A 24,137-nucleotide genomic window follows, 5' to 3' on the forward strand; every position below is an offset into this window, starting at 1 on the left:
AGAGGCTCACAACTCAGCTAATACTTTGCCTTTAACCCCTGAAGACTCATTTCAGATTTCTGACTCCCAGATAAGAAACCTGCGTTGTTTTAAGCCCTGACATTTGTGGCAATTTGCTACAGCAGCTGTAAGAAACTAATATAGGCAGGAAAACTGAAAACAGAAATTCAGACCTAGAGATGTAGGGGTCTGAGCCCTTGCAGAGTGTGACTGAAATCCTGGGAAGATCAGAAATGAGCCTGGGCTCTTGGACTGGAAAGCAGTTTGAGCTGGAGAAATCCATGTCTGAATCAGTGTCCATCAGGAGCCATGAGCAAGCAGGATGGGGAGAGCCGAGGAGAAGGCAGAGGGCCATCTCGCCAACTGCAGAAGGCTTGCCGGGCCAGGGGCAGGTCTTTTAAAGGTCAAAGGGCACGTGTTCTGGGCCACATTCAATCAAGTATTCCTCAGTGTACATTTATTGAGAACCTACCATGTGCCAGGCACAGACCCAGACACAGGAAAGGACAAGAGGCACAAAAAATACCTGGAACCCTTGGAGCAGGCATATCCACCTCCCATACTCTCTGGCATCAGACAGGACGGAAACATCTTCAGCTGGAACCAACTCACCCTGAAGTGGCAGGGGGGATGGTGAGCAGGAAGCAGAGGGGTGGGGGAGCCCATGTCCAGGCAGCATGTGACACTGCCCTTGAGCGCTATGGGCAGTGCTTGGAGTAGTCTAGCAGGACACGACCACCGGGAGTCAGGTTTGGGGTCAATGAGACCCAGCCTTACTTATTGTTTCCATAAAGTAAGTGCCAAGGTTTTAGCACTGCTTGAATATTCTGCTTGTTTACTATACTGGCTCTGCTTGGAGTATCCCCTGAGCAGCTCAATATTTTACTTGCTCCTCATTCTAGGGGGTACACTTTACCCTGCTTAAATCTTAAGAGATTTTATAAACTAAATGTTCCCCAGACACCTTTCATTATTTCCCAGGTCTTCCCTCCAAAGACCCACCATTTTTATTCCCCAAAATGTGTTTCCTAATCAATACTTTGTTCATTTTCTGGTATCTTTTCTGTGAACAAAACTGTCTCAATGAATGTCTGATCTGCAGGCCTTACACAGAGTTAAGACAATGAGAAGCTAGAGCCTGCGACAGTGTCCTCCACTCCAGGACAATAGCGTCATCCCCTTTGCCTTTTTTTTTTGTCTTTTTTTTTTTTTTTTGCTATTTCTTTGGGCCGCTCCTGAGGCATATGGAGGTTCCCAGGCTAGGGGTCTAATCGGAGCTGTAGCCGCCAGCCTACACCAGAGCCACAGCAACGCGGGATCCGAGCCGCGTCTGCAACCTACACCACAGCTCACGGCAACGCCGGATCGTTAACCCACTGAGCAAGGGCAGGGATCGAACCCGCAACCTCATGGTTCCTAGTCGGATTCGTTAACCACTGCGCCACGACGGGAACTCCCCCTTTGCCTTTTAAGGACTTTATGGATGGGGTGTTTGGGGTTGGTAGAGGCAAACTATTCCATTTTGAATGGATAAGCAATGAGGTCCTACCCTACAGCACAGGGAACTATATCCAGTCTCTTGGGATAGAACAGGATGGAAGATAGTATGAGATAAAGAAAGTATATCTATGTATGACTGGGTCCCTGAGTCATCTGCTATATGATGTACAGCAGAAATTGGCACAACACTGTAAATCGACTATACTTTAATATTAAAAAATCACATTAAAAGGAGTTCCCATTGTGGCTCAGCGGGTTATGAACCCAACCAGAATCCATGAGGATGTGGGTTTGATCCCTAGCCTCAACTCAGTGGGTTAAGGATCCGGTGTTGCCCATGAGCTATGGTATAGGTTGCAGATGAGGTTTGAATCCAGTGTTGCTATGGCTATGGTGTAGACCGGCAGCTGCAGCTCTGATTCTACCCCTGGCCCACGTACTTCCATAGGCTGCAGGTGCAACTGAAAAAGAAAAACAGATCACTTTAAAAAAAGGCTTTAGGGAGAGTGCTTTGGCTTCTGCTAACTTTATGGACCTCGCTTTGAAAAGCACTCATCTGCCCCAGGTTCACTTCCTCCCATTTTGCAGATTAGGAAGCTGAGGTCCAGGCAGGCTTTGTCCAAAGGCTCACAGCCATCACTGACCCAGGCCCAGAGCCCCTGTCAAGGATGGTGAAGACTTTCACTACCATTTGAACAGCAGGATCTCCAGGGCCCTAGTGACCAATAAGCATTGGCTTGCTGGCACCTGGGTCTATGGAGCAGAAAGGAATGTTTCTTAGTTTAAATCCAGAGCACCAGCTTGTATAAAGCTGCATTGCCTAGTTTTGAAGCCCTGCCATGGGAAGTCTGAGAGTTCAGGTGATGCAAAGCCAGGTGGAAAGTTGAGGGAGGTGGGGGCCAAGAACGTGCATTCCCACGGAGCTTCTGGAGCGAGAGAGGCAAGCTTGTCATCCTCCCAGGAAAAAAGCAGGGGGGGATGTTTCAGAGATTTAGTTTCCTGTCATTGTGCCTAGAAGACAAATAGCAAGCACTGATATCCCCATTTTTATCTCAGCTTGTGAAAATATACCCTAACATGCTAGCAAAACGCACAGATTGCCCGCGTTTGTGTCTCGGCAAACCTCAGGTCTGACCTTTGCCAGGGGCTGTGTTTCTGTCTCTCCCCCTGTTGGAACTGTAGAATAAGGAGTCTGGGGTCAAGAGACCTGAGTTCAGTTTTAAGCCTTGCCATGTACTTGCTGGGTCGCCTTAACCCAGTTTCTTAGCTTGTCCAAGCCTTATCATCATCATCTATGAAATTCGTATCATTCAGGTGTCAGCCAAGTTCCCTCTCTTTGAAGAGTCAAATAAAATGGGCTATTTCCTTGTCCCCATCCTGTGGGAAAGTGTACTGTCCACTCCCAAGATTTCTGGGAACCCCAAGGGGGTCCTGTGTTCACACCCACTTCTAAGCTCCAGCTCAGGCTTTACAGGGGCACAGGGGGCAATGTGGGGTTCATATCCCAGCAGTGCCCTCGGCTGAAGGTTGAACATCACACATCCTTGTTCTTAAACCTCACCTCGCTCCTCACACCTGGCCTGGCACCTGGCAGCCCACCTCCGCCATCCCCTTGCCCAAGTCACTTTCTTCCTCCCTCTACCTCTTCTCCCAGTCCTCCCTCCTCAGCTTTCCGTCCCTTCCCCAAAGCTGTTCTGTTCTTAAGCTGCGTAATTCAGCTGCCTCTTTTTTTTCTTAATGAATTTTATTACATTTATAGGTGTACAACAATCATCACAACCAAATTTTACAGCATTTCCATCCCAAATCCTCAGTGCATCCCCCCACCCCCCAACCTGTCTCCTTTGGAAACCATAAGTTTTTCAAAGTCTATGAGTCAGTGTCTGTTCTGCAAAGTTCATTGTGTCCTTTTTTTAGATTCCACATGTAAGTGAAAGCATTTGATGTTGGTGTCTCATTGTCTGACTTCACTTAGCATGATAATTTCTAGGTCCATCCATGTTGCTGCAAATGCCATTATTTCTTTCCTTTTATTGGCTGAGTAATATTCCATTGTGAATATGCACCACATCTTCTTTATCCACTCCTCTGTCAATGACCATTTAGGTTGCTTCCATGTCTTGGCTCTTGTATATACTGCTGCAATGAACATTGGAGTACGTGTCTTTTAAAATAGAACTACCATTTGATCCAGCAATCCCACTCCTGAGCATCTATCCAGAGAAAACCAGCCACCTCTTGAAGACTGCTTTCCAAAACCTGCCCTGAGCCTTTGCCTTCCACCCACCCTATTGTCCTCTGTAAACTCCCACCCTTCCTCCTTGAAACAAACTCTGACGCACCTGTCCTAAGAGGGCGTTTCCACCCACTACATGGACTTGCATGAGTCACCTCGTGGGGGCGATGGAGAGGTGAAAGGAGGAGAGATGGCAGATGTGCCCAGGTGCTTTTTATCCTCTCTCTCCCCTGCTTCACCCTCCCTGCATTCCCTACCATCTCTCTTCCTTACCTGGCCAGTGTTGAAGCCAACTTTGTTTTGGGCTCTTTATGGAATCTATTTAAAAGAATTTCATCATCACTGATCCTCATTTTAAAACCAGTTCAGGTGACTCATATTTTTCTCTTAAAAATACTAATTCACTTCACCTTTCGGTGGCCTGGGATTAATTCTCTCCTGTGGGTCACGGGGACCTTGATAAGTGGAGCCCTTCATTTCTGGAAGCTGTGTTGGCTTTTCCATTTTATGGAAGTATTTTTTTTAATTCACAAATAGCATAACTAAGGTTCTCTGAAATAAGCTTTAGAATTGTTTAGTCCCCAAACAGGCCCATATGCTAGTTTTCATTTAACTCATCAGAGCGTGTTTATTTCAGCGACTAACAAGCTTTCTGATTCCATCAGCAGGAGAATGATGTCTAACAGGGAGGTGACCTTTGTGTTTGTTAGATGTCACATGTGAACACGCCGCCCCGAAGGACATCTTTTCGTGGCCCCAACAGTCATGGAGACTACGAGGTGGAATAATGTGTGGCAGCTGTTTCAGGGCTGGCCACACAGGCTTCATGGCTTTCACGTGGTTTAACTTGTTCTGACAGTAAACAGCCAAAGCCCCTCTGCTGTTCCAGGAGAAGCAAGGCCATTTCTAAATCAGCAGCTACAGCTGCCCCCTCTTCTCTCCACGCCCCCGGGGTATAAGCATCAGCCCTGCCGTGTGCATCCACAGTGGTGAGGCCCTCCCTACGGCAGGCAGCACCACCCCTCCCAGGTGATGAGCGAGACACGGAGGAGGGGAGCACTGGGCCACAAGGTAAGAAAAGGCTGGACTGTAGGCCGAAGGATTGGACTTGAGAATCCATTTCAAGAGTTTCCCAATTAAAGAAAAAGAATAACAAATATGCACTGAGTGTATGGGTGGCCCCAGGTCAACTGGGTCCTTGTGGTTTTAGAGTCAAGTGGGCTTCCCTAAACTCGTATTTCCAGGTCCTAAAAAACCATGAAATCTTTAATCCAAGAGTTCTATAAACTTTTTTCTTTTTTAAAAATTTAAAAATTTTTAGGAGTTCCCACTGTGGCTCAGTGGGTTAAGAACCCAACTAGTGTCCATGAGGATTCGGGTTTGATCCCTGGCCCTGCTCAGCGAGTTAAGGATCCGGCATTGCCACAAGCTGAAGCATAGGTCGCAGATGCCATTTGCATCTAGCGTTGCTGTGGCTGTGGTGTAGGCCAGCGGCTATGGCTCTGATTCAGCCTCTAGCCTGGGAACGTCCATATGCCATGGGGACATCCCTTAAAAAAAAAAAAAAGTGGCTATATTCTCCACATTGTACAGTACATCCTTGAGCCTATCTTACACCCAGTAGTTTTTACCTCCCACTCCCCCACCGCTATGATGCCCCTCCCCCCTCCTCCCCATTGGTAACCACTGGTTTGTTCTTTATATCTGTGAGTCTACTCCTCTTTTGTTATATTTGCTAGTTTGTCGTATTTTTTAGACTCCATGTAGAAGCAATATCATGCACTATTTATCTTTGTCTAAATTACTTAGCATAATGCACTCCAAGGCCATCCATGTTGCTGCAGATGGCAAAATTTCATTCTTTTTTTGGCTGAGTAGTGTTCTATTGTGTGTGTGTGTGTGTGTGTATCAGTGTGTATACACACACACATCCATATGTCCGTATCTCACAGACATTTCCAACAGAATCACATAGGTAATTTTTTCAAGGTAGAAGGGTAATATATATACACTATATATGTGTGTGTGTGTGTGTATGAATATATCTGTTGATGGACACCTGAGTTGCTTCCATTTCTTAGTAATTGTAATCACACAGCTATAAATATTGAGGTGCATGTATTTTTTTCCAGTCATTTAGTGATTTGGGTTTTTTCTTATTGTTATTTCCTCAATATAATTTTTTTTATACTGTACTGCATGGTGACCCAGTTACACGTACATGTATACATTCTTTTTTCTCCCATTATCATGCTCCATCATAACTGACTAGACATAGTTCTCAGTGCTACACAGCAGGATCTCATTGCTAATCCATTCCAAAAGCAATAGTTTGGATCTATTAACCCCAAGCTCCCAATCCATCCCACTCCCTCCCCCTCCCCCTCGGCAACCACAACTCTGTTCTCCAAGTGATTTGGGGGTTTTCTGGATATGTATCCAGGAGTGGAATTGTTGGGTCATATAGTAGTTTTAATTGTGGTTTTCCACAGTAACTACACCAATTTTCATTTTCACCAACAGTGTTTGAAGGTTTCCTTTTCTCAACATCCTCACAAACATTTTTTGTGTTCTTTTTGATGATAGCCATTCTGGCAGGTGTGAGATGATATATCACTGTGGTTTTGATTTGCATTTCCCCAATGATTAGCTATGTTGAGCATCTTTTCATGTGCTTGTTGGCCATCTGCATTTCCTCTTTGGAAAAAATGTTCAGTTCTTCTGCCCATTTTTTAAATCAAGTTGTTTGTTTGATGTTGTTGTATGAGGTGTTTATATATATATGTTGGATATTAATACTTTATTGGTCATATCATTTGCAACTATTTTCTCCCATTAGGGTAGGTTGTCTTTTCCTTTTGTCGATGGTTTCCTTTGCTGTGCAAAAGCTTTTAAGTTTAATGAGGTCTCATTTGTTTACTTTTGCTTTTACCTTTAGGAGAAAGATACAAAAATATTGCTGTTATTTTTATCAAAAAGTGTTCTGCCTATGTGTTTCTCCAGAGGCTATTTTTGTATATGGTATTAGAAAATACTCTAGGAGTTCCTATTGTGGCTCAGCATGCTAAGAAACTGATATAGTATCTGTGAGGATGTGGGTTCAATCCCTGGTCTTGCTCAGGGGGGTAAGCATCTGGTGTTGCCATAGCTTGGGGTAGGTCACGGATGTAGCTCAGATATGGTGTTGCTGTTGCCATGGCTGTGATGTTGGCCAGCAGCTGCAGCTTCAATTTGACCCCTAGCTCAGGAACTTCCATATGCCATGGGTGTGGCCATAAAAGAAAAAGAAAATACTCTAATTTCATTTTTTTACATGTAGCTTCCAGTTTCCTCAGCAGCACCTTATTGAAGAGCCTGTCTTTTCTCAATTGTATATTCTTGCCTCCTTTGTCATAGATTAATTGACCATAAGTGTGTGGGTTTATTTCTGGGCTCTATATGTCTGAGTTTTTTGGCCAGTTCCATACTATTTTGATTATTTTAGTTTTGTAGTAGAATCTGAAGTCAGGGAGCATGATTTCTCCAGCTCCATTCTTCTTTCTTAAGATCGTTTTGGCTATTTGTGGTCTTTTGTGTTTCCATACAGATTTTAAAATTCTTTGTTCTAGTTCTGTGAAAAATGCCATTGGTGTTTTTGTAAGGAAGTGCACTGAATCTGTAGATTGCCTTGAGTAGTATGGTCATTTTAACAGTACTGATTCTTCCAATCCAAGAACACTGTATATCTTTGCATCTGTTTATGTTGTCTTCAATTTCTTTCATTAGTGTCTTATCATTTTCAGAGTACAGGTCTTTTATTTACCTCCTAGGTGGATTTATTCCTAGATATTTTATTCTTGTTGATGTAATAGTAAGTAGTATTGTTTCCTTGATTTCTCTTTCTGATACCTTGTTACTATATAGAAAGGTAACAGATTTCTATATCTTAATTTTGTATCCTGAAACTTTACTAAATTCAGTGATGAACTCTAGCAGTTTTCTGATGGTATCTGGAACTTTCTATGTATAATATCATGTTATCTCAAAACACTGAGTTTTACCTCTTCATTTCTAAATTGGATTCCTTTCCTTCTCTAACTACTGTGGCTAGGACTTCCAAAACTATGTTGAGTAAGAGTGGCAAGAGGGGGAATCCTTGTCTTGTTCCTGATCCGAAGAGAAATGCTTTCAGCTTTTCACTGTTGAGCATTACGTTAGTTATAGGTTTGTCATAAATGGCCTTTATTGTGTTGAGTTGTGTTCCCTCTATGCCTACTTTCTGGAGAGTTTTTATAAATGGATATTCAATTCTATCAGAGGCTTTTTCTATAGCTATTGAGATGATCATATGGTATTTATTCTTCAACTTGTTAGTGTGGTGTGTCATACTGATTGATTTAGGGATATTGAAAAATCCTTCCATCCCTGGGATAAATTCCACTTGATTTAATGTATTGTGAGCTTTTGTATCTACGTTCATCAGTGATATTGGCCTGTAATTTTATTTTTTGTGATATCTTTATCTGATTTTGGTATCAGGATGATGCTGGCCTCACAGAATAAGTTTGTAAGTGTCCCTTCTTCTGCATTTTTTTGGAATAGCTTCAGAAGGATAGGTGTTAACTCTTCTCTAAATGTTTGGTAAAATTCACCTGTGAAGCCGTATGGTCCCGGGCTTTTGTTTTTTGGGAGTTTTTAAATTACTGATGCACTTTCATTATGATAATTGGTCTATTCATACTTTATATTTTTTCCTGGTTCAGTCTTGGGAGATTGTACCTTTCTAAGAATCTCCCACTTATTCTAGGTCACCTATTTTATCGGCATATAGTTGCATATAGCAGTCTCTTATGATCCTTTGTATTTTCATAGTGTAACTTCTTTATCATTTCTTATTTTATTGATTTGTACCCACTCCCTTTTTTTTCTTGGTGAGTCTGGTTAGATTTTTATCAATTCAGTTATCTTTTCATAGAACTAGCTTTTAATTTCATTGACATTTTCAGTTGTTTATATTTCATATATTTCTGCTCTAATCCCTATGATTTCTTTCCTTCTACTAATTGTGGGGTTTGCTTGTTCTTTCTCTAGTCACTTTAGGCATAAGGTTGGGTTATTTATTTATATTTTTCTTATTTCCTGAGGTAAGTTTGTATCAGTATAAACTTTCCTCTTAGAATTGTTTTTGCTGTGACCTATAGGCTTTGGATATTGTGTTTTCATTTTCATTTGTCTCTAGGTATTTTTAAATTTCCTTTTTTATTTCTTCAGTAATCCATTGGTTGTCTAGCCTCCATGAGTTTGTGCTTTTGCAGTTTTTATCTTGTAGTTGATTTCTAATCTTAAAATACTGTGGTCAGAAAAGATGCTTGATATGATTTCGGTTTTCTTAAATTTACTGAGCTGTGTTTTGTCGCCTAGCATGTGCTCTATCCTGGAGCATGTTATATGTGCACTTAAAAAGAACGTGAATTCTGCAGCTTTGAGATGGAATGTTATATATAATATCATATATATAGTTCATTTGGTCTAATGTGTCATTTAAGGCCTATTTTTGCTGATTTTCTGTCTGGATTATTATTGAGTTACTGTCAATTTCTCTTTTTTGTCTGTTAATATTTGTCATTTATTTAAATGTTCCTCTATGGGTACATACATACTTACAGTTGTTTTATCTTCTTTGATTCCTTGATCATTATTTAGTGTCCTTCTTTGCCTCTTGTAACAGTCTTTATTTAAAATCTGTTTTGTCTGATATAAGTATTGCTACTCTAGCTTTAGGATTTCCATTTGCATGGAATACTTTTTGCCATCCCCTTATTTTTAGTCTGTATATGTCTCTAGATTTGAAGTGAGCTCATGGGCAGTATATATCCAGGTCTTGTTTTCATATCTACTCAGCTACTGTATGTCTTTTGGCTGGAGTATTTAGTCCCTTTACATTTAAAGTAATTATCAATATGTATGTTCTTATTGCCATTTCATTAATTGTTTTGGATTTGTCTTAGGTCCTTTTCCACCCTTATTTTGTTCTTGTCCCTTGTGATTTGATAACTATCTTCAGTGTTATGTTTGGATTCCTTTTTCTTTTTTGTGTATATTTATTGGTTTGTGCTTATCATGAGGTTTTTGTATAGCAGTCTTTATAAATATGTGATTGTTTTAAGTGGCTGTTCTCTTAATTTCAACTACATTTTAAAAGCCCCACATTTGTACTCTCCTCACCTCACAATTAGTATTTTTGATATCATAGTTTACATCTAATTATTTTGTGTATCCATAGCTGCTTATTGTGGGTATAGATGATTTTACTACTTTTGTCTTTTAATATCCCTATGAGTTTTGTGTATAGATGATTTCTTATCTTTACATTTGCCTTTATCAGTTTCTTGCATCTGGTGTTTACCCCCAGTGGTGAGGATGGTCTAGAGGCTGCTACAGGCTTTCTGGAGAGATGGGCTGGGGTATTCATACTGATATGTGGAGCTGGGTCTTGGCCCTCTGGTTGGTAGAGCCTAGTCTAGGGGCTTATCTAAGGCAGCTATGGGCTGAGGAAGCCTTTAGAGAGCCTCTATGCTAATGAGTGAGGCTATATCACTGCCCAGTTAGTTTTTTGGCCTGAGGCATCCTAGTTCTGCAGCCTACAGACTTTTGGGTAGGGCTAATAAGCCAAGACGGCAGCCACCAGTAGCAGTGTTCACAAAGTGGAATGTTCCTAAATATGGCTTCCACCAGTACATATGTCCCCAGAGTGAGCCACAGCTGCCCCATACCTCTCTGGGAAACTCTCCAAGACTGGCAGGAAGGTCCAGCCCAAGCTTCTATCAAATTACTGCTTTGCCCTGGGTCCAAGTGCATGTGAGATTTTGTGTGTGCCCTTTAAGAGTGGTCTCGATTTTCCCCAGACTGAGCAGCTGGCTGATCAAGAAGTTTCACAAGGGCAGTTGTTTGAGTATTATCCTAAAGAGAACTTTTCATAAGGGCTGCTAAATGGAGGTAAAAAAACTGTTCACTTTATCCATCTTGCTTTGAGTAGCCCTCCCCCAAACTGCTAATAATTATAGCTCACACTTATCAAGTGCTCTCTAGTTACAGATTCCTATGTGAAGTAGACACATTCTGATTCACAATCACCTATCACTTAACCCAGAGAAGCTAAAAGATTTGTAAAAGTCTCACAGCTAGAGAGTGAGAGGGCTGAGATTTGAACCCAGAGCTCCTCAAACAGGACCCCCATTACCTTTTTCTATATTGCATATACAGGCCAAAATGATAGTACCACTGAGACACAACCCTAGCACTTGGACACCAGGATAGTCTTTAGCTAAAACTTAGAGAACATTTCTTATTTCTTATTTTTAATTTTTTGCCATTTCTAGGGCCACTTCTGCGGCATATGGAGGTTCCCAGCTAGGGGTCCAATCGGAGCTATAGCCGCCGGCCTATACCAGAGCCACAGCAATGCGGGATCCAAGCCGTGTCTGCAACATACACCACAGCTCACGGCAACGCCAGATCCTTAACACTAAGCAAGGCCAGGGATCGAACCCGCAACCTCATGGTTCCTAGTTGGATTTGTTAACCACTGAGCCATGATGGGAACTCCACAGAGGACATTTCTTATTGATGAGAATTGTTTCCAAGCCCTCAAGGGTCACTGGGAGCAGAGCGTTGGCTTCTACCACCTCTCCTCCCATATCCCATGGTGAGACTATGTACAACATCCTGGGATGGGGGAGACTCTGATGATCTTTGGCAGTTCAAACACCACATCTGCCCACACATCATGCAGCTGAATGTCACCCATGCTGTTGCTGATGTCACCTCACAGATTAGGGAACTCAAAGGATGGCTCCGATGTAGGATTAGAAGGACCCTGCAACCTTCCGCAACCCTCTGGGCATGATGGAGAGTGACCTGGAAAATCAAATGCAGGGCAGTGTCCCAAAATATAGGAGTCTTGTTTGAGGCAGAGTAGAACCTATTAGCTTGAGAAATTGGTCTGGAAATCTTATTAAAAGAGACAAATCATTCCACATTCTCTCCAGACCAAAAATATTGGGGTAATAGACTTTCCTTGATGCCTCAGACCCATGTACTTCAAGTCAGGATCACAGCCAATCTCTGGCAAGGTTCAATTCAATGTAGGTAATAAAGGCAATTATTTTTTTTAAATTGGCAGTTCTGATTAATTCTGATTTCTGTGGCCAGCCACAGACTTATCTGTACCAGTCCCTCATTACTGTGAAGACTGCAAGGCACAATAGCCAATGGCAAAGAGAAATCAAGTTCAAATTGTGGATTTGTCATTATTTCACAGCTTAGCAGATGACTATGCAGCCACTGAGGCTGCTGTGACCAGCATTCCCCACCAACACACACACACACACACACACACACACACCACACACACACACACACACACACCTCCTTTCTCAAAATTCTCAATTAGCCCCCACTGGAGATGCTGCAAAAGCAAGGCACCATCACATTATGAAACTTAATCTTGCTTGCCTTTGCTGTTTAAAAGGGGTGATGAGAGGAAGAATTCTTCAAATTTATATGTTAGCTATTATCATTATTATTGTGTTTTTGTTGAGCACTGAGAGGTTCAAGAATAATATGAATTACTAGAATTAAGTGAGTGCTATTATTCTGCTAAGGGCTCTCTTCACATGCATTATCTTTTTATTTAAATTTATTTTAGGAGTTCCCGTCACGGTGCAGTGGTTAGCGAATCCGACTAGGAACCATGAGGTTGCGGGTTCGATCCCTGCCCTTGCTCAGTGGGTTAACAATCCGGCGTTGCGTGAGCTGTGGTGTGGGTTGCAGACGCGGCTCGGATCCCGCATTGCTGTGGCCCTGGTGTAGGCTGGCAGCTACAGCTCCGATTCAACCCCTAGCCTGGGAATCTCCATATGCCATGAGAGCGGCCCAATTAATGGCAAAAAGACAAAAAAAAAATTATTTTACTGACGTATAGTTGACTTTTATTATGTTAATTTCTACTGTACAGCAAAGTGATTTAGTTATATATACATTCTTTTTCATATTCTTTTCCAATTGGTTTATCACATGGATTTTGAATGTCATTCCCTGTGCTATACAGTAGGACCTTATTGTTTATCCATTCCATATGTAATAGTTTTCATTTGCTAATCTCAAACTCCCAGCCCATCCCTCCTCCTCTCCCCTCCCTTGGCAGCCACAAGTCTGTTCTCTATGTCTGTGAACGTATCTATTTTGTAAATAAGTTCATTTGTGTCATATTTTAGATTACACATATAAGTGATATCATATGGTATTTGTCTTTCTGACTTCACATAATATAGTCATCTCTAAGTCCATCCTTGTTACTGCAAATGGTATTTTTTCATACTTTTTTATGGCTGAGTAGTATTCCATTGTAAATAGGTACCACATCTTCTTCATCTGTCAATGGACATTTGTTTCCATGTCTTGGTTATTGCAAATAGTGCTGCTATGAACACAGGTGTGAGTTTATCTTTTTTAATTATAGTTCTGGACCATATGGCAACCCTAGTTTTTTGAGGAACTGCCATACTGTTTTCAGTGTGGCTGCACCAGTTTACATTCCCACTGACAATGTAGGACAGTTCCCTTTATTCTATACCATTTCCAGCATTTATTTGTAGTGTTTTTTTTAATGGCCATTCTGGCCAGTGTGAGGCAGTACCTCATTTTAGTTTGAATTTGCATTTCTCTAATAACTAGTGATGTTAAGCATCTTCTCGTGTGCCTGTTGGACATCTGTATGTCTTTTCTGGAGAAATATCTACTTGGGTTTTCTGCCCATTTTTCACTCGGGTTGGTTTTTTGTTGTTGTGTAAGCTGTTTTTAGTTTTGGAAATTAAACCCTGGTTGGTGGCGTCATTTGCAAATGTTTTCTGCCATTCCTTAGGTTGTCTTTTCATTTTGTTTATGGTTTCCTTTGCTGTATAAAAGCTTCTAAGTTTGAATAGGTCCCATTTATTTTTTCTTTTCTATCATCTTGGGAGACTAACCTAAGAAATTGATTCAGTTTATGTCAGAGAATGTTTTGCCTACAGTTTAGTGGTGTAATGTCTCATATTTAAGTCTTTATGCTAGTTTATTTTTTATATGGTATAAGGATGTGTTCTAATTTCATTGATTTACATGCAGCTGTACAGCTTACCCAGCACCACTTGCTGAAGAGACTGTCTTTTCCCCATTGTATATTCTTGACTTTGTTAAAGATTGACCATAGGGGTGTGTGTGTGGTGGGGAGGTGGGGGTATTATTTCTGGGTTGTCTATTCTGATACATTGATCCATAGGGTTGTTTTTATGCCAATACCATGCTGCTTTGATTACTGTAGCTTTGTAGTATTGTCTGAAGTCTGGGAGGGTGATGATTTCTGTTTCGTTCTTTTTCCTCAGGATTGCTTTGGCAATTCTTGGTCTTTTATGGTTCCATATAAATTTTAGGATTATTTGCTCTTGTTCTGTGAAAAGTGTAATGGGTAATTTGATTAGAATCACATTGAATATGTAGATTGGAGTAGTACTGCCATTTTAAACATTCATCTTTCCAATCCAAGACTCCCATGCATTATTCCTTTATCCTCAGAATAATGCTATATAGGACAAGGGTTGGCAAACTTTCTTTGCAGAAAGAACCAGATGGGAAATATTTTAAGGGGTTTTCAGGCTATGTGGTCTCTGTTGCAACTACTCAAATCTGCCATTATAGCTTAAAAGCAACCACAGACAATATGTAAATGGATAAATGAAGCTGTATTTCAATAAAACCTTATTTACAGAATCAGACAGCTGGCCAGGTTTGGCCCGTGGGCCATAGTGTGAACACAGCATTATCCCTAAGCTGGAGTTTTGGTTCCAGAGACAGGAAGGTGGGAGATGTGTGCTTTGCCTTCTCCTCCAGTCTCCCTCCTCTCTGCTCATCCGTTCTAGTTCTAGTTCTGGAGAAAGGATAGGATACAAGAATTTTTTGCATGTATTGCCCAGGGTTGTCAAATGTCCCTTGGTGAGAAAACCACCTCTGGCTGAGTAGCATTGTCTGAGGTTGAGAAGCAACCACTACCTTTTGCTCTCAGCTACAGGTTTTAATTTCCACTTCCTAAAAAAACTGGAATGATAGGAGGCAAGATCTCTCAATGCCATGTTATGTTATCTTTGGGGCAAGGAAAGCACAATTAGCCCCATTTTACATAGGAGAAAACTGAGGCCTGGGTTGCACAGTGAGTAAGCCACAAAGACTGGATTTGGGCCCAACCCTATCTGATGACAGAGCCTAGTATTTTTTTGAAAGTACTCATGATCTGATGTTGAACACTGTGAAGGATTTTCCTAGAATGGGGGGAAACTTCCATGCTTGGTGTTGAACCCGGGATGGTAGGCCCCCTCCCCTTGGAGTGTTCTGTCTAACCCTGACAGCATCAAGGTAGATAACATTCTCCGCCTTCTATGGGTGGGGAAACCGAGGCCCAATAGCCTAATAAATGGTTGGAGATCAGCACAGCAAACTCTAACTTTTCAACAACCAAAAAAAGGGGGGGGTGGCTGGAGTTTGCTGATGGCCCAGTGGGTTAAAGAGCCTGCATCGTCACTGCTGAGGCACCAGTTCCATCCCTGGCCCTGGAACTTCCACGTGTTGTGGGTGCAGCCAAAAAAGGGGTGGGGGGGCTGTTCCCTAACAGAAAATCTGAGCCTACTATCCTTCTCACTAACTTGTCCCGCAGGCAGAAGAAGAGGCATGGTGATAAGTGGGGCCAGCGCCCCCTGCCCCTACCCTCTTTCCATGACCTCTTTCCTTGTTCCAGCTCTGTATGCAGTACTGGCCAGAGAAGACCTCGGGATGCTATGGGCCCATCCAGGTGGAGTTCGTCTCTGCAGACATCGACGAGGACATCATCCACAGGATATTCCGCATCTGTAACATGGCTCGGGTAAGGGCAGGGCTGCTGTCACATCCCAGGCTCCTCCTTCCCTATAACAGAGGGGAGCTGCCGGGAGAGGACCCTACAGGCCAGCCAAGAGTCTGGGCAGTGCTCTCCTGACCATCTTGTTCTTGGGGGAAGTGATGCTTTTTTGGATTCTGGCTCCCACACACAGGGACACACCGGGGGACCATCCAACCTGCCATCTGCCCATTTCCTGACACACTTGCTGCTTTGTAGGCAAAACGTCTCAGAATATAGCACTTCACACTGCTTTGGCATGAGTGTGTGCAGCCTTTGATTGGACTCAGTAAGCTTTGGGCTAGACTCTGGGCACACCAAAGTGAAAAATAGTAAGTGAGGAATTTCACAGCTAGGTGGAGGAGTATTGGGTGGGAGGGAACAGATGAGTAATCTGTGGAAGGTAACTAATTAAAGTGACTTTGGTCTTTACTGGGAGCACAGGGTGAGCAGAATTCAGTCCCTGCCTACAGAATTCACTAACGGGAAAGTGAGGAACCATAGGGAGAGAGAATTCTGCTCAGTAGTCAGGGAAGGCTTTCCCAGAGAAAGGGGCATTTGAATGGGGCTTTGAAGACTGGGTAGAAGTTTTTCAAGTAGGGTGAACGGGCAGGGCAGTCATGGTTGGAGAATCAGTATACTCAAGCATGGGGAGGTGGGTATGGGGATAGTGTGTGACTCTCCCCATGAGGACATTATAGCTTAGACCCCATTTATTCTGTCTCCCACTGCAATGCCACAGCCCTCAGGGTAGCTAGGGGGCCTGCATCCCTAAGCATCCTCAGCAGAACAGCCCTAACAGCCTGTCTGTTCTCAGCCACAGGATGGGTATCGCATAGTCCAGCACCTTCAGTACATTGGCTGGCCGGCCTACAGGGACACACCCCCCTCTAAGCGCTCTCTGCTCAAAGTGGTTCGACGCCTGGAGAAGTGGCAGGAGCAGTACGATGGGAGGGAGGGACGCACTGTGGTCCACTGCCTGTGAGTACTGTGAAGGGGTTGCCAGGGCAACAGGGTGGTGGATGATAAGACCTCCTTGATGATGCAACTGGCCACAAAGTATGGCCTAGGCTATACTACATCTCCTTAAAGACCAACAGGAGTGTATTCCAGGCCTTACAGTCCTTTCATGGACTGGGTTGCTTGTCTGTTGCCCTGGATGATTATTGTATGACATATTACGGATATAAAGCCTGGTGGCCTCCCCACAAACCTGAGGGATGGGAAGACTGCTTCCTAGGTTCCCAGTAAGGAGGTGAGCCCCACCCTCCAACAAGGAGGTCTGGTGGGTCCTGCTAGTCACACAAAGCTCCAGCTGAAGTGGGTTCCACTAAATAATCCTCCTCTCTTCTTTCCTAAAGAAGAGAGAGGAATATCTTGATTATCTGAGCCTGATGCCAGACATTTTAAATGAATCACCTCCTTCCATCTGTGAGGTAGACATTATCATGTTTTATGAGACAGCTGAGGTACAGACAGCGTAAGGGATCTGGCAGGGAAGAGAGGAGCTTAGATTTGAATCCACTGGCCTCCGGCTGATGTGCTGTCCATTAGCCCACACTGCCTCTGCGTCAACCAAAGGACTCAGCCACCATGTCTGCCTGTTGGGGCATCTCTTCCTATGGCCCAGTGGGAACACAGGACATGGAGAGCATGAGGGGAAAAGCAGTGCCCTGGGGGCGGGGGCGGGGGCAATGATGGATGTATGTGAAGGGCCCTGGGAAGACTGTTTCCCAGGACACAGTGGGTTCAAGCCAGCTGTGTTTAGACATCATTACACAGACAAACTGGAGCTTTTACCTCCTGTCTTAAAAAGGGCATAGCCAGGGCACAAGGGGTTCCCAGGCAAATGGGCCCTGACATCATTCTGCAGGGTGGTGGTCAGGATCCCGAGGGGACTGTGGCTGACAAGCTAGGCAACAACAGGAAAAGCACTTAATGTCATTGAGTCTCAGTTTTCTCATCTGTCCAGTGGGTATACTAAATTAGGTCAATTTACGACCCTGTCGTGCTCAGGCATGAAATCAAAAATAAACACAATTTACTAACATAGAGATCCACAGTCACAGTAGCAACTCTGCAAATGTCATAAATACAGTTATTTCAAAGAGCACGTGTCAGAGTCTACTACAGGGTATCAAGTGACCACAGAGAAGGAATCTACCAAGATCTCCGACCCACACAAATCCGCAGCCATAAAGCTTCATGCTGAACATGAATGCATGTGATTCACAAGCATTCATTTGCTTCTTAGCACTTAAACTGGAGAGAAGTGATGGAGAGGGCCTCACTCAGGGAAAAGGTTGTGTTAAAGGAAGTTGAATCGAGGTCTTCCCTTTTTCAGACTATTTCTGGAGCAGGTGGAGGCATTTAATATTATCTTTCTGACCCCAGCATTGAGAGTTCAGTTTTTTCAAAACCAGCTTATTGTGCCCCCTCTTTCAAATAGGCAGTACACACATGTCGGGAAAATCAGAGAGCTTAGGGGAGGTTAAACACACACTTAAGGTCCACTGCCTGTAGCAACCCCCTTCCTTTTCTCAAAGGATACAGACTGGAGTCCAGGAAGATGCTATGATGTCTCACATGTCAGCTTGATGGGGAACATCAGCCAGGACAAGGTGGCTCTGCCCACAGCCCAGAAGCTGGCAGCTGGTTCCCTCCCACAGAGCCACGCCCATGCCATCATGGCCTCTTTCTACCAGGTCCTGAAATGCCTGTATCCACTCACTTATTTCTCTTAGACTCTACGTTTAGGTTCAGAAAATACTGAATCCTCCTTCTGGCGTCAGGGTCCCCTCCTACTCTTTCCCACATGATTATTTTTTCAGCCTGCTTTGCTGCAGGCCTACTTTTTTGTTAGTGTCATCCCTCGCCAAGGTGACCAGCAGTTTAAGTGAAATGAAAGCACAGGGGTGTTCATCTCTCAACAGAGACCTTGGCATCCTTGGAGGGCAGACACATCAATACAGACACCGAAATGCAGGCACCGGCCAGTGACCAGAGGGCAACTGTCTGTACTTGAGACATCTGGACAGTGGGTGCCCTGTGGATGAAACATCTGGGAGGTTGCCTGAGTGACTTAGTTTCCATCCAGATGTTCTTTAGACACAGACCATTACATGAAATCATTAGTTGCTCTTGGCAACATGCCCAGGAGTTCCAAATCTGGCAGTTTCCTAAGGAGACTTTCTGTAAAGAGTTGGAGGGGTGTTTCCAGGAAGATGACTTACAGGGCATCAGAAAGAAGGTGTGACAGAGAGATGACCCTGCCAAGAGACCTCTGTCTCTGTTTTCCAGATCGGTAAGATCTGGCTTAAACCAGGGTGTATAAATAGAGACACCTCATTTCAGGATTCAGCATCTCAGACCCGTCCCAAACCTAGGCTGACTGACCCCAGGTTTGCATAGATGTTTCTAGTATTGCTGTCCTTAGTGGATAGAAATAACTAGGAGTAAAAGCACACGCCACCTTCCACTGTCTTCATTTGATATGTGATATGTAGGTGCACCCAGAGCATCCTTTTGGAGAAGGATGCGGGCACTGGAGTACAAAGACACTCTCTCGGGCCCAGGGGTTTGGGTCAGTGTGCCATGGGTGACTGTCACATACTCCGAGAACCAAGGAAACATCCACCCTCTCAAAGGTCATCCCCTTCATTATACGAATGAAGAAGCTGGGGCTCAGACACAGCTAGTGACTTGCCCAAGGTCAAAAAGCAAGTTCATGGCACAGGTGAGATTTAAACCATTAACTCATGGCTCAGGCTAAGGCTTCCACCACCAGTGCCTTACCTCGCATTTGCCAGGGCATTTCCCCAGTACTGGTGTGGCCTGAAGGGAATCTGGCTCACCGCTTTCCTCTGTGTTTAGAAACGGGGGCGGCCGCAGTGGAACCTTCTGTGCCATCTGCAGCGTGTGTGAGATGATCCAGCAGCAAAACATCATCGACGTGTTCCACATCGTGAAAACATTACGTAACAACAAGTCCAACATGGTGGAGACCCTGGTGAGCATCCCAAGAACTCTTCTCCAACAGCTAGGGGCTGACCGTAGTTCCCTTGACCTAAAGAAAATAGCATCAAATAGTAAAAACACCCAACAGCTGGCTGCTTACTGAGCACCTACAGTCTGTGCCCTTTGCACCTGCTTCCCTCCCTCCTAACCTCACCAGTTTCTCGTCCGCAGAGCCTAATATCCATCTTGGCACATTCTACTTTGTTGGACTTACCCTTCTGTAGGAAAGGGGTTAGGATTCTGGATCAGTAGAATGTGAATTATGGTTTCAGCTCAGTCCAGTCCTATGCTAGTTAATTTATGCTCGTTTTTACTGTATAAAGTTGGGAGCTAAGATGCCATGAAGAAGGCTAGGAAGAGACTGGGCAGGCAAAGCTCCAGCTGTTAAGACCTAGTGCAGTGATGGAGACATACATGCCCACACACGGTAGTTTACTAAGAGCCTTTCGACCTAGGCTCAGTGTGGTCTTACTCAAGGTGAGAGCTTCCGCAAAGTAAGGGCCACAGGCCAGCAGCAGCAGCAGCAGCAGCATCCCATGGAAGCTTGGTAGAAGTGTAGACTGTTGAGCCCCACTCTAGATTTAGTGAATCATTATCTGCTTGGACAATTTTGAGTTGACTGTTAATACATCGATAACGTTTTCTCTCTCATCTGTGTCTCTAAACTAAATGTGTCTCTCTCATCTTCTCCCCCTCTGCCTCTCTTCCTCTCAGGAACAGTATAAATTTGTATACGAGGTGGCCCTGGAATATTTAAGCTCCTTTTAGCCCAACAGGATGGGGAAGCTGCTGCAGCCATGCCCCCTTTTCTGTGAATGGCAGTGACTGGGCTCAGGGGCTAAGAGGTGACTGGGGGTCCCGTGGTCCACGGTGGGCTCTGCACCTTCCAAAGGGTCTCCAGTTGCTTTGGGGGATGCTGCCCAGCAAGGCCCAGGCTTCTTTTCCACCCCACCCCCCATCAGCCTCTGCCAAGGGCCGGTGTAGACACACACCCAGAGCAAGGCCCGGATTTTTCAGTGCCCAGGACCTCTTGCTTTTGCTCTTTGCAAGTCTGTGAATCTCACGGCAAGCCGACAGTGCAGGCGCAGGGTGGGCACAATCGGACCCTTGGGGTCACTGCCCTGCTGCCCCCCGCCATCTCCTCCAGGGACCTCTGGCACAGGACACCTGCTGCCTGGACCATGGGGACCTCAGGATGCTCCCGAGACCACGGCAGAAGCCCCCGCCCTCCCACCTAACCTGCATGGGGCTTGGCCCACCACCATTCTGTACCCCTCCCCCAGCCCAGGCCTTGACCTTCTGGCATTCACTGGCCAGCCCACTGTGTCCCGCTGTGTCCGTGACACTCCTGGATAAAGGTTTTCTTTGTTTTTTTTTTTTGTGATCGGTGGGAGGGGATGGAACTGCAGGGAATTTGCGCCTCCTGTCCCTATGAGAAAGGACCACCTCCCTGGGGCAGGGCTCTGGCTGTCCCCGCTGTCCCCGTGTGTCTTGGGCGGTGACTCCTTTGGGAGGGATGAGTGAGATAAGACTTGGTGATTTTCCAAAGTGTATGTGAAAGGGAAACCTTCTTGGGGAGGGTGTGAAATCTTAGTCTCTTATAGCACAAAAAGGTGGGGAAGGAAGTTTGGTTGTGTAGCTATAAGACAAATCTCTGGGGCCTTTCACCTCTCCTGGCGATGTTCTTAAAAGGTCATACCCAGGGACAGCATGGCCATTGAGCAAGGGAGTGACCAGCTAGGCTGAAGAGGGTCACTTTGGTTTCTGCTGGGGCAGAATCCCAGCGTTGTGCATAACCTCGGCTCTCCAAATTTGAACTCCTTCCTAGAGAAACCCAGCTGCCATCTCTGACAAGGTCCCATGTATACTTTGGTTTAAAACAGGCCAAGGGAGTCAGGCCTGGGGATCTAGAATCTTGCCCAAAGTCTGGGTCAGTCAATGACGGGGAACCCACATTGGCTAAACACCTACTGTATGCCAACCTTGCCATGTTCTTAGACATGCTCCACCTCAATAAAGCTCTTAACCTGTGATTATCTGTAGTTTACAATTGAAGAAACTGAGGCAGCTTCGCTCAGCCATGAAATGCTGGTTTCCAAAAGGCAGAGCATTGTGATGAGACGTATTTGTTTGGTTTTCGTCCTCCTTTCTCAGCCAAGCAAATATTTGATAGAGAGAAAATACGGCCAGAAACTTCTGAACAGAGAACTGCACAAATGGAAATGTAATTCTTCCTTTCTGATGTCAGTTTTGCTGGGAAGCTCAGCATTTCGGATACATTTTAGTAACTGATTCTGGCTCCCCAGGAAAGCTCATCCCATCTAATTTCTTAGCCGGTGAACAGGATTCCCTGTGCCCTTGGGCTGTGAGGTTCTGCCAGCCATAGACGCTATCTCCACCTTGGTCTCTAGCTGGTGCTTAGGTACAACACTTGCAAGCCACTGGGTGGCCTGGGATCTAGGAAGGGCCACCCTGGGGGCTCATGTAGCCCCCAGGCAAGGCACGAGGAACACAGAGTTCAATAAGGCACAGCCTTCTCCCTCAAGAGCTTACTGTACACTGCAGGAAACAGAACCTGCAGTGTAGCACATGAGCGTGAGCCTCAGAGCCAGAGAGATTCTGCCTAGGGCTTTCTAGAAGAGGTGACATGTCCATTCCTCTGGGTAGAAAAAAGGAAGAAAAGGCATTGCAGGCCAAGTGATCAGCATGTGCAAAGGCAAAGACATGCGAAAAATCCTTGAGGGCTGGGCAGTATGGCAGGCAGTCAGCCCCGCTGGAGCAGAGCCTGGCAGGAGTTTAGCCAGGGTCAGGGGAACTCGAATGCTTGGCCCACAGTGCAGCCCAGGCCCCTGTGGGCAACAGAGAGCCAGGGGAGCTTTGAATGAGGCGCTCAGCTCAGTGTTAGAAGGTGCTCCCCTGGGGGCCAGTCGGCCTGCCTCTTTTCCTTTCATCAGACACTGTGAAAACATTCCCTTATGCGTATACTTTTTACTATCACATCTATTTGTCTGTCTGCTTATTATTTTGTTGCTGGAACAAAATATGCAGTGGATCAGGAGATCCGGCTTCTGTAGGAAACTCAGGGGCTCTGCCACAGAGCAGGGTGGCCAAGCCAAGCCCATGAGGATGGCACATGGAAGGAGCTAACAGAAGCTCCTTCCATCTGCACAGGCTCTGGAACTGTCTGGAGGTCCAGGAACACCAGAGTCATCAAGGAAGGGCTGCCACTTTGGAGCTTCAAGAGGAAGCATCTCAGAGCCAAAGAAGGCAGAGGAGCCCCACCATGAACTTGATCTTCTCCTTCATGGGTCCCTTCCCTGGTCCCCAGGCCCCACTGGTCCTGCTGTCCTCCCCTGGCTCCAGGTGGCACTCCCCTGGCCTTCAAGGAGCCTGAAGCATGGCAAATCAGCCTGCTATATAGGCTCCTCTCTCAGATCTGGTCTCATCCACACAGAAGGGAAGGAGGCGCTATCGAACACAAACCCTAGGATTTATTCTGCTCAGAAAGGGGCAAAATAGCTGGCAGATAAAAATTACAGTGGCTGCTATCACTTCAAATGGTAAGAAGTTAGAATGTAACTTCAGGGAGAAGGAAGCTTGTGAAAACCATGGCGGGTAACCCAGTGAGGGCCAATGATGGTTCCCCCCACTCATCCCCCTTCCCCATCCTTACAACCCCAACCCCTCTCCAAAGGAGGCAGAGCCGTGAACAGTCTTGGACCAGTTTACACAGGAAGAAGCCAAGGCTCATGGATGGGGATCCTTAAGATCCCACATGGCAGGAATGTGGCAGGGCTTGGATGAGATGGGGCAATGGTGCCTGAGAATTTAGACTTGAGCTCTTCCCCCAGGAAAACTGAGCAGACACCACCTCCCCCACACTTCCAAGGTGGGCTCACCTTTGACCATGAAGAGCAGTATGGTATCCATACTCACTGCGTCTCCACCACAAGGGCTAGCCTCTTGTTGCTGAGGTCACAGAGCCTCACTTAGCCCAAAGCCTCATGGTTCTCCACTCCCAGATGTGGATCCCGTTTGGAGAAGGTGCAAGGAATTAATGAGAAGCCAGGAACTATCCCAACCTGCATGCATTCATGGCCCAGGTAGCTTGAGGATGTTTCCTAGCTGTACCTGGACATACTGTCTTCTCATCCTTTCTGGTGTCAAGGTCCTGGGGCTAGGACTCTGAGCCTCTAGATGGCCACAGCATGAATCCCTTTACAGGGACAGAGGGGTTCCTTGCTTTGACTCTCTCTCTGGATATAGTCTGAGCAGTGGCCTGCTGGTCAGCCTTCTTGTGGAACCAGTAGGCCCTGTGCTTACCGAATTCTTCTGACCTTCCTAAGAAGTGTTCCTGGGGGTCATCATTTCACAGAGGAGACTAAGGTTTGGAGCAGAGCAATCATTTGTCCATATTCCACTACAGCTAGTGAATGAGCCAGC

General features: G+C 45.1%; 1 protein-coding gene and 1 long non-coding RNA gene across 2 annotated transcripts in view; one reads left to right on the forward strand and one right to left on the reverse strand.

The window, feature by feature from the left end:
* The window catches only part of LOC125122575 (receptor-type tyrosine-protein phosphatase T), a 126,431-nt gene extending 105,390 nt beyond the window's left edge, over positions 1-21,041 (forward strand). The window contains exons 14-17 of the mRNA XM_047771068.1: positions 15,540-15,665; positions 16,495-16,658; positions 19,551-19,686; positions 20,409-21,041. Of these exons, the coding sequence (XP_047627024.1) occupies positions 15,540-15,665; positions 16,495-16,658; positions 19,551-19,686; positions 20,409-20,462 (480 nt within the window). The 3' untranslated portion in view covers positions 20,463-21,041. The remainder of the gene's footprint in view (positions 1-15,539; positions 15,666-16,494; positions 16,659-19,550; positions 19,687-20,408) is intronic.
* Positions 14,146-24,137, reverse strand: part of LOC125122576 (uncharacterized) — a 258,930-nt gene continuing 248,938 nt past the window's right edge. The window contains exons 4-5 of the long non-coding RNA XR_007133842.1: positions 19,473-19,743; positions 14,146-14,201 (exon numbers count right to left, since the gene is read on the reverse strand). This is a non-coding gene — a long non-coding RNA (uncharacterized LOC125122576). The remainder of the gene's footprint in view (positions 14,202-19,472; positions 19,744-24,137) is intronic.

The sequence above is a fragment of the Phacochoerus africanus genome, chromosome 3, assembly GCF_016906955.1.
Source record: "Phacochoerus africanus isolate WHEZ1 chromosome 3, ROS_Pafr_v1, whole genome shotgun sequence".
Classification (NCBI taxonomy): domain Eukaryota; kingdom Metazoa; phylum Chordata; class Mammalia; order Artiodactyla; family Suidae; genus Phacochoerus; species Phacochoerus africanus.